The sequence below is a fragment of the Eptatretus burgeri genome, chromosome 1 (genome assembly GCF_056783735.1).
Source record: "Eptatretus burgeri isolate ZD-2024b chromosome 1, Ebu_testis_v1, whole genome shotgun sequence".
Taxonomy (NCBI): Eukaryota; Metazoa; Chordata; class Myxini; order Myxiniformes; family Myxinidae; genus Eptatretus; species Eptatretus burgeri.
In genome coordinates, this window is record NC_140961.1 from 75,316,385 (window position 1) to 75,329,501 (window position 13,117).

General features: G+C 47.4%; 1 protein-coding gene across 2 annotated transcripts in view; it reads right to left on the bottom strand.

Moving 5' to 3' along the window:
* Positions 1-13,117, bottom strand: part of WDR11 (WD repeat domain 11) — a 154,627-nt gene that overhangs the window by 27,104 nt on the left and 114,406 nt on the right. For both annotated transcript variants that reach the window (XM_085888613.1, XM_085888604.1), the window contains exon 24: positions 12,113-12,293. In XM_085888613.1, coding sequence (XP_085744739.1) covers positions 12,113-12,293 — 181 coding nt within the window. The remainder of the gene's footprint in view (positions 1-12,112; positions 12,294-13,117) is intronic.

The window sequence follows — 13,117 nt, forward strand, 5'->3', positions numbered from 1 at the left end:
TATATATATATATATATATATATATATATATATATATCTCTTCTTCTTCTTCTTCTTTCGGCTGCTCCCGTTAGGGGTCGCCACAGCGAATCATCTGTATGATCCGCATAGTGATTTGGCACATGTTTTACGCCGGATGCCCTTCCTGACACAACCCTGGTCGCTTCTTACGACACAGGGATATGGTACACCTATTTTAAACGGGGTATACACCGGCCCAGTACACTGGTACTCATTTCGCCGACCTCGGAAGGATGACAGGCTGAGTCAACCCCCTGGTGTATTAATTCAGTGGCACAACGGGGCTTGAACTCAGGACCTTTTGGATCCCAAGCCGCTGCCCTAACCACTGCGCCAACACACCAGGCTATATATATATATATATATATATATATATATATATATATATATATATATATATATATATATATATATATATATATATATATATATATATATATATACATATATACATATATATATATATATATATATATATATATATATATATATATATATATATATATATATATATATATATATATACATAAATATACATATATATATATATATATATATATATATATATATATATATATATATATGTCTCAGGATGAAGTTCGAGTGAAGGAATCCATTTAGGAAAGTGGAGGCACTGGACGCTCAAGAAGGGCAGTTTCGACTTCAATTTATCACTTGCATGGGGTCAGGTGCTTGCGGAGGTTCCTTATTGTCTGTCACATTTGCAGCAAAGGTCATGTGACACTCAACAGCACTCACCACATAAATTTCACTGCCAAAGATCAACACATCACATGACCACACGGGTTGTGGGTGGTGAAGGGAGAGATAAAGTTTCCACGTGGCAGGTGGAGCTTATTGCTCTCAGGACCATAGAGCAAGCGCTGTATGTGATGCGGTTCCTGTGGTCTCACCATTGACAGTTTGGAGTCATACAATGATTGGTATATAACCGTAAGGTTTCAGTCACAAGTGGATGAAAACTTGCTGTGTTGCCCCGATAAGAGTGAAACAGGTCACGAACTGCTTTTTCATTCACTTGTGACAGCTTCTGACATATAATTACATGTAACATCATAATTTGTGCTGCGAGAAGCTCAGACAACCGCAGACAACAGGAGCCGCAGACAACCGTGCGTCACAGCATTCGGCTGAGGTTGGAGAACGGGTTTAAATAATCATTACTCCCAACACATTCAACAATGACTTCAGGTTGTGGGTGATGAAGTGAGAGATAATGTTTCTGCTTGGTAGGCGGTGATTATCACTCCCGGGACCGTGCAGCAAGGGCTGTATGGGACACAGTTCCTGCACTCTCACCACTCAGTTTGGAGTTGTTCAATGATTGTATATGTATGTATATATATATATATATATATATATATATATATATATATATATATATATATATATATATATATATATATATATATATATATGTTACGAATTTGGAATTCGATTGCACACAACATACAGGCTCCTTTAGTCAGATATGTCGATAAGTGCTTGTTCCCGAGATAGCTCACATTTCATTGTTTAAATGTTCAGAAATCGATTAGATGCGCTGCGGATCGATTTAGTAGTTAGGGAACGAACAATGGAGACATCCCTCCCCCTCTTCTGCGAAGAGGAAGAAGAACTCTGCCGTCCCGTGATTCATGATGTCAACAACTCCCTCCCACCCGTGGCTGAGCGGGGGATGGAGCACGAGGGCATGAGTCCCGCCGGGAGCGGGGGAAGGGTGGGAGAAGGATAACGGCGGGAGAAGGATAAGGACGAGATCCTTTCTTTGTTCTTGAGTAGTAAGCTTTTTGCTTCGGCAGAGAGTAGTCACTCAGCAGACCTTTGGGTACTGTTTTGCTTGAGTTAGGGTTGAGTTCGAGCTGCTATGTTTGGAAGAGAGTTGAGCTGGTCGCTCGGCTCGAGCTGCGAGTGGTGGCTTCTTCTTCTTGGTTCGTGGAGCTCTTTGTTCTCCATTTTGGTTCCCGGCTCGGTGCGACTCATCGACCTCTTCTTGGAGGTGGTTCCTCGGGGAAGCGACGCATCGACGTGAAGGATCGGCGCCTCGTCTCATCAGCACGTGTTGAGAAGCGCGGGAGGATTCGCGGGAGCTCGGGAAGGATAGCGGCTCACGGCGATTGGATCCAGCTCGCTCTCGCTGGAGCCCGGGTCCGAACAACTTGAAGACCACACGAGGTGGGGAGGTTCGAGATAGGCTCTGGGTTTCAGCTCACCTATCCTCCGAGCTGGAACTCGTTATTAAAGGCCTCTGCCACCATTTCTTGGGTGTGTGTGTGTGCGTACGTGTGTCCGTGGGCCCGTCTAATAAGTAGGAAATTGTTAAGTGCTTTGTGTGCTGTAAATCTTTACATTGCATTTCGTATCGTCGGAATAGTTCTGGTCTTACGTGCTTCCCTAGTTCCCCATTATTAATAAATACCCCAATTGTTAAATGTTTTCAGCTCGTCGCGTCGATTCTTTCATTGACTGAGCATTTCGTGTGTTGGGAGTTGGAAAGCCGTTGGTTTTCCGGAAAAGGGGGACATTTGGACCGACGGTTCTCGGCGATTAAGCTGCTCGGAATCGCGCACGGGACAGGCTCGCCTCGGCGGTTTGTTCCGTACGAGATCCGTCGAGCGTGGAATACCCCAGTAGTTGGATCACGTGGGTATTTAGGTACATTGAAGATTGGCAATCGACCCTACCCCACGTGATCTGCTGATTGGCGTATTTCGGTTCTTGTACAAGGAGCAGTCGCTCGGAGTTATCCGGGTGGCGATCTATATTCCGGGCGATCGGTCGGGCCGACTCGACTTGCGGTTCCGTTCAGAGCGGTTGGTTGGCGGCCGACGCACCGACGACCGTAACAATTGGTGTTCAGGAGTGCGATTCGGCCCCCTCCGCCTCCGTAGCAAAATTCACGGAGTCGGATCAGGGGTATACGGAGCAAACCCCCCCCCCCCCCCAAATTACGAGCGTTATAAGTTTTATTCCCAGCACGCAAAATGTTCAGCCAAGGCGAGCTGAGCCAGGTTGGTAGTGAGGTGGATGTCGAGTTAAAATAATCTATGGCGCAGGACGAGATCACCATGCAGGACTCCGTTATGCAGGTTGACTATACCCCGCAAATAAATGAAGAGTCCGAAATGGGGCCGTAATGTATGACACCTCCCCTTCCCTCCTCCGTCAAAATCCCTCCCCAGTCCCCGGCAGATCCACGCCTGATGGCGAAGCGATTGCTGCAGACACACCTGACATGGGCCAGCTATTCATGATTTTGCAAACAATAAACGGAATGAAAAACGAAATAAATGAAAATGCGTGCAGGATGGAAAACAAGATGGATGGCTTGAATCAAAAAATGGATGCAAATGCGAAAAGAATGGAAAACAAAATGGATGCAAATATGCAGACACTGAGGGGTGAAATGCAGAGCATGCGACTGAATCTCCAGCAGGAGACAAAGGGGGAATTGAAGGCAATAGGGACGGGCATAAGAGGAATCACGGCGGCGCCACGTGTTGGAGCAAACGAGCTTGGGGGGAGAGTGGATTGTGTCGGTCCCGCAATGGAGACGGGCGAGGTCACAATAATAAGGGAGACATGTTGGGTGAGACTCGTGGAGGAGACGGAGAAAGTGACGGTGACAGAGAGGGAAAAATTAAATGGGGTGACTGAGACGTGTAGGGAGAGACACGTGGAGACGAAGGGAATTATAAAGGAGGTAGCGGTGACAACGACGGAGATGCAGGAAATAGAAATAACAGAGACGCGGGAGATAGAAACGGTAGCGGAGAAACTACACGGTAAGGACGAACACACACACATGGAGGTAGTGGAGGACAATGGAGGTGAGCTGGCGGAATGTGTCGTGACCCAGTGCGAGCAGCAGGATAGCCTCCTTCAGGAACGGAGGGAGACGATGTGCCCCCTTGAAGCATATCGCGACGAGGTGGGTCTGGTCGAGCTTTGAGAGTTAGTGGGGGCGAGTGCTGTTAACGGGTGCACGTGGAGCTTGGGGGGTTTGGAGACCCCGGGAGCGCTTGAGGTAGCGCAAATCCCCAGCGTGGTCGTCCCGGTGTGTGTGGTTACGAGTGTGGCGAAATGCATGCTGGAAAGCACGCATTGTGTGAGTGAAACCCTGTGTGTAAGTGTTATGGCGTGTGTAAGCGATTCCCCGTGTGTGAGTGAAACCCCGTGTATGGAAGAAGCACAATGCGTGAGTGAAAAGGTGTTTAAGGGAGAAGCGCCGTGTGTGAAAGAAACCGCGTGTGTGAGGTCGTGGTATGAAAGAGAAATGGCGGTTGGTATACGAGAGGGTACAACCGCGTGTCTGAGTGCCATGGTGGATTGTGTGAGAGTCAGGGCACGTGAGAATGTGCGCGTGAGAGTGTGACAAAGACGGTGCCTGACGAGGGACAAAGGCCGTGTAGCGGCCGTAGTGGTTTTGAGGACCGTGCCGGATTGGCACAGCAGCGCGCACGGGGTCCGTGCCGTGCTTCGCATGAGGCCGCCACGTGCGCGCCTGCGCGAGTGAAATCTGGTCCGGAAACGTCCGCGGTGGATACAAGCCGATCCCGCGGGACGGACAAAAGGTAGGCTGGAAATGTGAATTTGATTCGGACGGGTTCTCCACGTGGCCGTGTTTGTAAAGCTCCGACGAGCAGAGCACATGTGCTGGCGTGGGGAACCCCTCGAAACGCGAGGTTTGCTTTGGATGCGCAGAGTGACGTCGTGGCTGCACGTATAGTTGGAATCCGGCAGAAGGGAATCCCTGCTGGGTGTTACTGTCTGGGAAGGGACGCGAAACGCGAACAGCTGCCATGACGTCACAGGCAGGTTGCGAATTGCCGCGCTGGTGTGCGCAGAAAAAAAAAAAGCAAGCCTCACCATTTTGAGTGGACATGAGCCCCAGGCAGGGGGTGGAAGACCCCCCCTGCTAGGGGGCACAGGAAGTACTAGTTCAGGGGATGGGTTAGAGTTAGTTCGACCGGCTTCATGGGGACATGAGTTGTCCCTCATGGAGCCTGTGGAATGGATTACTTAGAGGGATTTAAGTTTAGATTTAGGAAATGGGAATTTTTGGATTTTCGGAGACACGGACAGACGGGAAATGTGCAGTGGAGACGTAGCTTAGCTACGTAGAGTAAATGGAATGTGCATGAGTTTTAAGGGATGACGAGGGAGCACAAGTTAGTCAGGGGATTTAGTTAGGATGGCAGTATAGAGTGTTGGTGTGAGTTGTGAAATGGAAAGTGTGTGAGGAATGAGTGTGGGACAGCTGGCCCAAGTGTGTGAGTGGAGCGAATGTGGTATGCATGGTGCGATGACTGATTGGGGGGAGGAGTGATTCCCACCCAAGTGACCCAGGGTCAGTTTAATGTTAGCTAGTGGGTTATTCAAATTTATTAAAAGGAGGTCGTTTTGTTGGTGTCGAGAGAAGGCACGAAACCCGTTTGGAGGGGTGCAGGAGTTCATGGACCGGCTGGGAGCGTGGCTGTGGAAAGGTGAGTTTTGTTAAGTGGGCACCCAGGGCACCGGACTAGTCGGCCAGAGTAGGCCAAGGGCCCAAGACGGGCCGGGATAGTGTAGTGGGCATGGGCGACCCGTCGGAAACGGGACCCGTAGCGCCAGAATGCCACGGGGGGCAGTGTAGTGGGCACGGGTGACCCTCGGAAAGGGACCCGGGGCATCAACACACCACATGGGTATCGGAGGGGGGCAATGCCAGAGAGGGCAACCCCCCACATTTATAGGGAGCAGCGAGGCTCGGAGGCAGCCTGCGGGCGTGGGGGTACCATGGTTAGAGTTCGGCAGAGGGGGAGTTCCTGCCAGTTGAGCCACGCTGCCCAGCCAGGAAATTGTGCGAGGGCACAAATGAAAATTTGAGGGCAAGGCCCAAATTTATAATGGACACCAACACAGACGATGGGAATCATGGTTTTTAGAACCGATAGTTTAAAAGTGTGAGGCGTTTTTGGAAAGCACCGGGGTAGTTACAGGTTAATGAATGTTAGGGTAGATAGGAGATGTACCCCTTCGCACCATCCATCCATTCGCTCGTTGTGGGCCACTGGACTCACCTTGGTAGATCGCTGAACTCTGAGGAGGCCATTCTGAGGCTTCGTTGGGCCACGAGACAGGACGCTAGTCTCTCCCTATTCCCCTCCAGAGAGGGAATGTAGGGGTTGGGAGTAGGCTAGGTTGACAGGCAGGGTAGGTTAGCCAGACAAAGACGATAAAGGGGGTTAGGGAGACAATTATAAAAGGGAAATAAAAATAATAAAAATAAAGAGGGGCTAAATTTTGTTGTGTTGTGTGGCAAATTAAGGGAGTGGGTATGGACAGCGACAGGCAAAGGCGATAGAGTGGGGGGGGGGGGAGACAGTAGGTTAGGTCCGAGCCCGCCTTCAGAGCGGCCGGCACCACCACACTCCCTCCAGACCTGATGGAACCACACCAGAGGCCGGCCAGCTTCACCTGCCGGCCTGTTGTGCTGCAGCCGCCTGTTCTGCATGGGCTTGCCTTGCCATGCCTAGTTTGCCTGCCTCTGCCATGACCCCATGCCTGCTTGCCCTTGTTTGCATTTGCCCCTGTGTCCATCCATCACCATGTGCGCCAGGACCATCCAGTTTTGCAAGGACTGCCCTGCACACAGCCCGTGCATCCATCATGCTCATTTGTGTTTTGCGACCATCTTCATCCATTCCCCTGCATCAATGAACTTTGAAATGACTTTTGCCTTTCCCCTTTCACAGATCACAAGTCCTGGGCCATGGTGAAGTAAGGGATAAGTCAAATGAAAATTGGTGATAAGTTGAACCCCTGCCTGCATGTTTGTTTTAGCACTGGCAATTTTAGTTAAGTTGTCTGAATGAGTCTGAGAGTTTGTTTAGTTAGTTACGCAGCGCATTAGGTTATTTATTTTGCGACACGTATAAAGAAATGTCGCACTCAGGGATCCGAATGTAGAACGTACTAGGGGAAAACTTACACATGCTGGTCACACGAAAATTTGACGACTCGGGACGAGTCTGTAAAAAGGGGAGGAGGTAGTGTTACGAATTTGGAATTCAATTGCACACAACATTCAGGTTCCTTTATATTAGTCAGCTATGTCGATAAGGGCTTGTTCCCTAGATAGCTCATCTTTCATTGTTTAAATGTTCAGAAATCGATTAGATGCGCTGCGGATCGATTTAATAGTTTGGGAACGAACAATGGAGACATCCCTCCCCCTCTTCTGCGAAGAGGAAGAAGAACCCTGCCGTCGCGTGATTCATGATGTCAACAACTCCCTCCCACCCATGGCTGAGCGGGGGATGGAGCACGAGGGCATGAGTCCCGCCGGGAGCGGGGGAAGGGTGGGAGAAGGATAACGGCGGGAGAAGGATAAGGACGAGATCCTTTCTTTGTTCTTGAGTAGTAAGCTTTTTGCTTCGGCAGAGAGTAGTCGCTCAGCAGACCTTCGGGTCCTGTTTGGCTTGGGTTAGGGTTGAGGCCTTCGGAAGCTTTTTGCTTCGGCTGGCTCAGTGAGCTTCGGCTGCGGCCTGGCTCAGGAGGAGGCTTTTTGCTTTGGTGGTTCAGTGGGCCTTCGGCTTCTGTTTGGCTTGGGAGAGCTTTTTGCTTCAAGCTGCTATGTTTGGAAGAGAGTTGAGCTGGTCGCTCGGCTCGAGCTGCGAGTGGTGGCTTCTTCTTCTTGGTTCGTGGAGCTCTTTGTTCTCCATTTTGGTTCCCGGCTCGGTGCGACACATCGACCTCTTCTTGGAGGTGGTTCCTCAGGGAAGCGACGCATCGACGGGAAGGATCGGCGCCTCGTCTCACCAGCACGTGTTGAGAAGCGCGGGAGGATTCGCGGGAGCTCGGGAAGGATAGCGGCTCACGGCGATTGGATCCAGCTCGCTCTCGCTGGAGCCCGGGTCCGAACAAGTTGAAGACCACACGAGGTGGAGAGGTTTGAGATAGGCTCTGGGTTTCAGCTCACCTGTCCTCCGAGCCGGAGCTCATTATTAAAGGCCTCTGCCACCATTTCTTGGGTGTGTGTGTGTGCGTACGTGTGTCCGTGGGCCCGTCTAATAAGTAGGAAATTGTTAAGTGCTTTGTGTGCTGTAAATGTTTGCATTGCATTTCGTATAGTCGGAATAGTTCTGCTCTTACGTGCTTCCCTAGTTCCCCATTATTATTAATAAATACCCCAATTGTTAAATTTTTCAGCTCGTCGCGTCGATTCTTTCATTGACGGAGCATTTCGTGTGTTGGGAGTTAGAAAGCCGTTGGTTTGCTGTAAAAGGGGGACATTTGGACTGACGGTTCTCGCAATTAAGCAGCTCGGAATCGCGCACGGGACAGGCTCTCCTCGGCAGTTTGTTCCTTCTGAGATCCGTCGAGGGTGGAATTCCCCGGTAGTTGGATCACGTGGGTATTTAGGTACATTGAAGATTGGCAATCAACCCTACCCCACGTGATCTGCCAATTGGCATATTTCGGTTCTTGTACAAGGACCCGTCGCTCAGAGTTATCCGGGCGGCGATCTATATTCCGGGCGATTGGTTGGGCTGACTCGACTTGCGGTTCCGTTCAGAGATAAGTACAATGCAATACAATGGTCAACAATCCTCTATACCGTCGGTTGGCGGCCGACCCCAGCACCGTAACAATATGTTATAGTTACATTTGTACAGAAGGGGTCAAGAGTTAGATGAAGCTCTTCCATGGATTACATATTTGTGCTCCGTTTTAGAACTTCCCACCCTGCAGAAAGTGTTTTTTTTTAATGGCAAGGTGTCATTGTAAAGTTTTGCATGCAAAGTAGACGGAAGGTTAGATTTCAAGTTGTCTCTCTTCTTTGTTCTCCTCTATCAACACAGGGGATTCACAGGCAGTGTAGTGGTGGGAGGAGAGCGGGGGGTGGGAGGGGTTGGAGAAGGGTGTTGGTCATGCTGGAAGACAAAAATGACAAAAGTGCTCACCACAAGCAGACATATGGTTGTGAATATGCCAGTGTCTTCTCGAGTGATACGAAGCAGGAGATGCATTTTTGTCACGTGAAGCAGGAGGAGATGCATTTTTGTCACGTATCATCACTATCGATGAAATATTTGTTCAACATAATGAACCATAGAGTAAATGGGCATCCATGCAATGGAAACACCCATCAACGCAAACATGAAAAATGTTTACGTCTTGTTCAAGTGTAAAGGAAATGATGATGACAATATTCTGGTACCAGAAGGGTGTTCTCATCACCTGCTTCAATGTGTACCACGAAACAACAACAAGGGCAACATACCCCACACTTGGACGAATGAAAACAAAGTCAGTAATACATATAAAGCATCATGGGGAACCAATCACCGGTGTCATTCTGCAACAGGACAATGCGTGCACACATTGCAAGGATTACAGTGCAGTGCATCGACGAACTTGGTTTTGGACTGCCAACACATCCATCTTTTGGCCCAAAATTTGTGCCGACAGCTTTACATTTGTTTGGCCCAATGAAGGAAAATCTCTGAGGTCAGAACTTCAGTTATGATGAGATCCAAATGACCCCAGGCAAAAATGCTACAGTGAGAACTATAGTATACGAGAGTAATACTCTCATGTACTATCGTGGGGAACAGGTCCGACTACAATATTCTGCAAAGAATTACTCCAGGAAAGGAATGCTATTTTTCCCTGGGACGGCACAGAAATGTGTCAGAGATTGTGACTCCCAGAAGCATATGACATGGGGAAGTTTGTCATCACCAAGTCCAGAAGGGAGGATTTGCTACTGGGAGAAATCTGGGTCAGAGAGTTCACAGAATGAGTCAGTTCCATGGAGTCACAGAAGTCTTTTGCTGAAATGCCATAGCGAATGAGAGGTACCAACACCCTTTTTTGTGCCCAAGTCTTCCCCCTGGCCTCAGCTGCACCAGGAGGTTGTACACCACACAACCTTATCCTCTTCAGCTCTATTGTTTACAATCACTACCCCCTCAGTGCACATACAGTGCCTTCAGAAGGTATTCACACCCCAAAAGTTTTGTCACAGCCTGAATTAAAAATGGATTAAAGCATTAAAAAAATTGTCACCGATCGACACAAAATACCTGACAATGACAAAGTGAAAACATGTTTCAGATATTTTTACAAATTAATTACAAATGAAAATCTGAAGTCTTGCGTCATAAAGTATTCAACCCCCAATTAAGTATTCAAGTAAGTATACTTCAATAAGTATTTAAAGCTTACACAGGCAAGTAAGTATATGTCAATAAATACAATAGGTATTCAACCCCCAATAAGTATTCAAGTAAGTATACTTCAATAAGTATTCAAAGCTTACACAGACAAGTAAATATATGTCAATAAGTACAATAAGTAAACAGTAAGTCGACAAGTATTCAATCCCCAATAAGTAGTCAAGTTACTACTTTGTAGAAGCATCTTTGCCAGCCATTACAGCTTCGAGTCGTCTTGGGTATGTCTGTATCAGCTTTACACATCTGCATTTGGGGATTTTCTCCCATTGTTCCTTGCAGATTTGCTCAAGTTCTGTCAACTTGGATGGGGGAGCATCAGTCAACAGCGATCTTCAAGTCTTTCCACAGATTCTCAATGGGATTCAAGTCTGGGTTTTGGCTGGACCACTCAAGGACTTTCACATTCTTGTTCTGAAGCCATTCCGGTGTTGCTTTGGCTGTATGATTGGGGTCGTTATCCCGTTGGAATGTAAATCTTCACCGCAGTCTAAGGTCTTTTGCACTCTGAAGCAGGTTCTCCTCAAGGATTTACCTGTATTTAGCTTCAATCATTGTTCCCTCTCTCCTTACAAGTCTCGCAGTCCCTGCTGCTGAAAAGCATCCCCATAGCATGATGCTGTCACCACAATGCGTCACGGTAGGGATGGTGTTAGATGGGTAACGAGCTGTGCTCGGTTTCCACCAGACGTAGCTCTTTGCATTCAGGCCAAAGTGTTCAATTTACATCTCCTCAGAGCACAGAATCTTTTCCTCAAGCTCTCAGAGTCTTTCACGTGCCTTTTTGCAAACTCCAGGCGTGCTGACATGTGCCTTTTCTTCAGCAGTGGCTTCTCCATCTGGCCATTCTTGCATAAAGCCTAGATTTGTGAAGTGCTGCAGAGACTGTTGTCCTTCCGGCAGGTTCTCCCATCCCAGCAAAGGAACTCTGTAGTTCTGTGAGAGTGGTCATTGGGTTCTTGGTCACCTCCCTGACCAAGGTCCTTCTTGTCCGGTTGTTCAGTTTGGTTGGACGGCCAGCTCTAGGAAGATTTTGGGTAGTTCCAGATGCTTTCCATTTCCTGATGATGGAGCTCACTGCGCTCTTGGGAACTTTCAACACTAGAAATTGTTTTATACCCTTCCCCAGATCTATGCCTCCTCACAATTCTATCTCGGAGTTTTATGGACAGTTCCTTAGACTTCATGGTAGAGTTTCTGCTCTGACATGCACTGTCAACTGTGGGACCCTTCTATAGAAAGGTGCGTTTCTTTCCATATCATGTCCAATCAATTGAATCGGCCACAGGTGGACTCCAATCAAGTTGTAGAGACATCTCAAGAATGATGAAAAGGAAATTGGATACACCTGAGCTCAATTTGGAGTGTCATAGCAAAAGGGGTTGAAAACTGATTGATTCAAAACATTTCAGCTTTTAGCTTTTAATGAATTTGTAAAAATTTCGAAACACATGTTTTCACTTTATCATGATGGTGGATTTTGTGTAGATCGGTGACGAAAAAAAAAAAATCTCAATTTAATCCATTTTAAATTCAGCCTGCAACAAACCGAAATGTGACAAAACTCAACAGGTGTGAATACTTTCTGAAGGCACTGCATTTCATGCAACTTTTACCCCGACAAATCCCTAATACAGGAGTAAATCTAACCTACTCGAACACACGGTCCACACGATTATTTATACAATCTATGGAACCAACCACTTACACATAACAGTATCTTTCGACATACCCTTTAAATACTGTTCATGGATGTGAAAGAAAACAGTTTGCTGTTAAACAATCCTCTCAAGAAATTTTACAAAACATTAAATAAATAAATTGTGCATTGAAAAAATTCCAACAACCTGATAAAAAGAATTTTCGCAGAGAACATCGTAGCACGTGTCAAGGGAGTCGCTGTGCATTACAGTCTGCAAATTCCGCTTTCCCTGGGCACCGCCTTCACCACAATGTGTCACTCCATAATGTTGCAGGTAAAAGGCAGAAACCATCCAAAAATGCAGCTCGGATTCATCCCCAAATAGCCTGAAGGGAAACACAAAGATGAACAGTTTTTTCAACGACATAATTGTCTTCTGGATGCTTAATCTTTGAATCGTCCAGAAATTATACCATTATTCAGCTTCAGGCTTCAAAAAACAAAGTTATACATTTCAAACTGACTGCTTACATTTTGATCTGTTGAAGGGGGTTTTCAAGGTATAAAGTGTACTTAATGTTCCAAAAAATTTGAAAGGAAAGCGAGGTCAAGTTTATGAAACATATCCTACTTTTAAGGTATGCCTCCGACTTCACAGACACCTTTGTTCCATTGCTGTGGGAACACCTTAATTCCAGAAGCACAGAAATCTTTATGATCGGTAATCAGGCACTCCAGGACTTTCATATCCTCATCACTTTTGAAGCTTGGCGCCACCAGATGCTGACTGAGTGGTCCAAGTCATAGAATTACTTGGGAACGTTAACGATGAATAAAGTGAGAATGGGTATGGGAGAAAGCATGAGGTAACTGTCGGCAGCACCCTCGAAAAACTGTAAGTGGAGACGTGGGGGGTTGGCATGAGACAATTGACACCAGGGTTGGGGAGGGGGAGGAGTTGGTTCAACATAAGAGAGAAGAGAGGGATGAAGGAATAGAGGTTCGCATTCAGCTTGGAATTGTGGAGGATGTGAGATTCTGGAAGAATGTGTGCGATCTGGGAAAGCTCTGGAAGGACGGAGAGACAATATTGGGAGATAGCAGTGATGCCAGAAGTGAGGCGATTGAAAACAAAATCCACCGGTCTGCCTGCAGCAGGCGAGAGTAAGACCATGGGACTCGGCCTCCTGCTAAGATTTGCCAACAACAC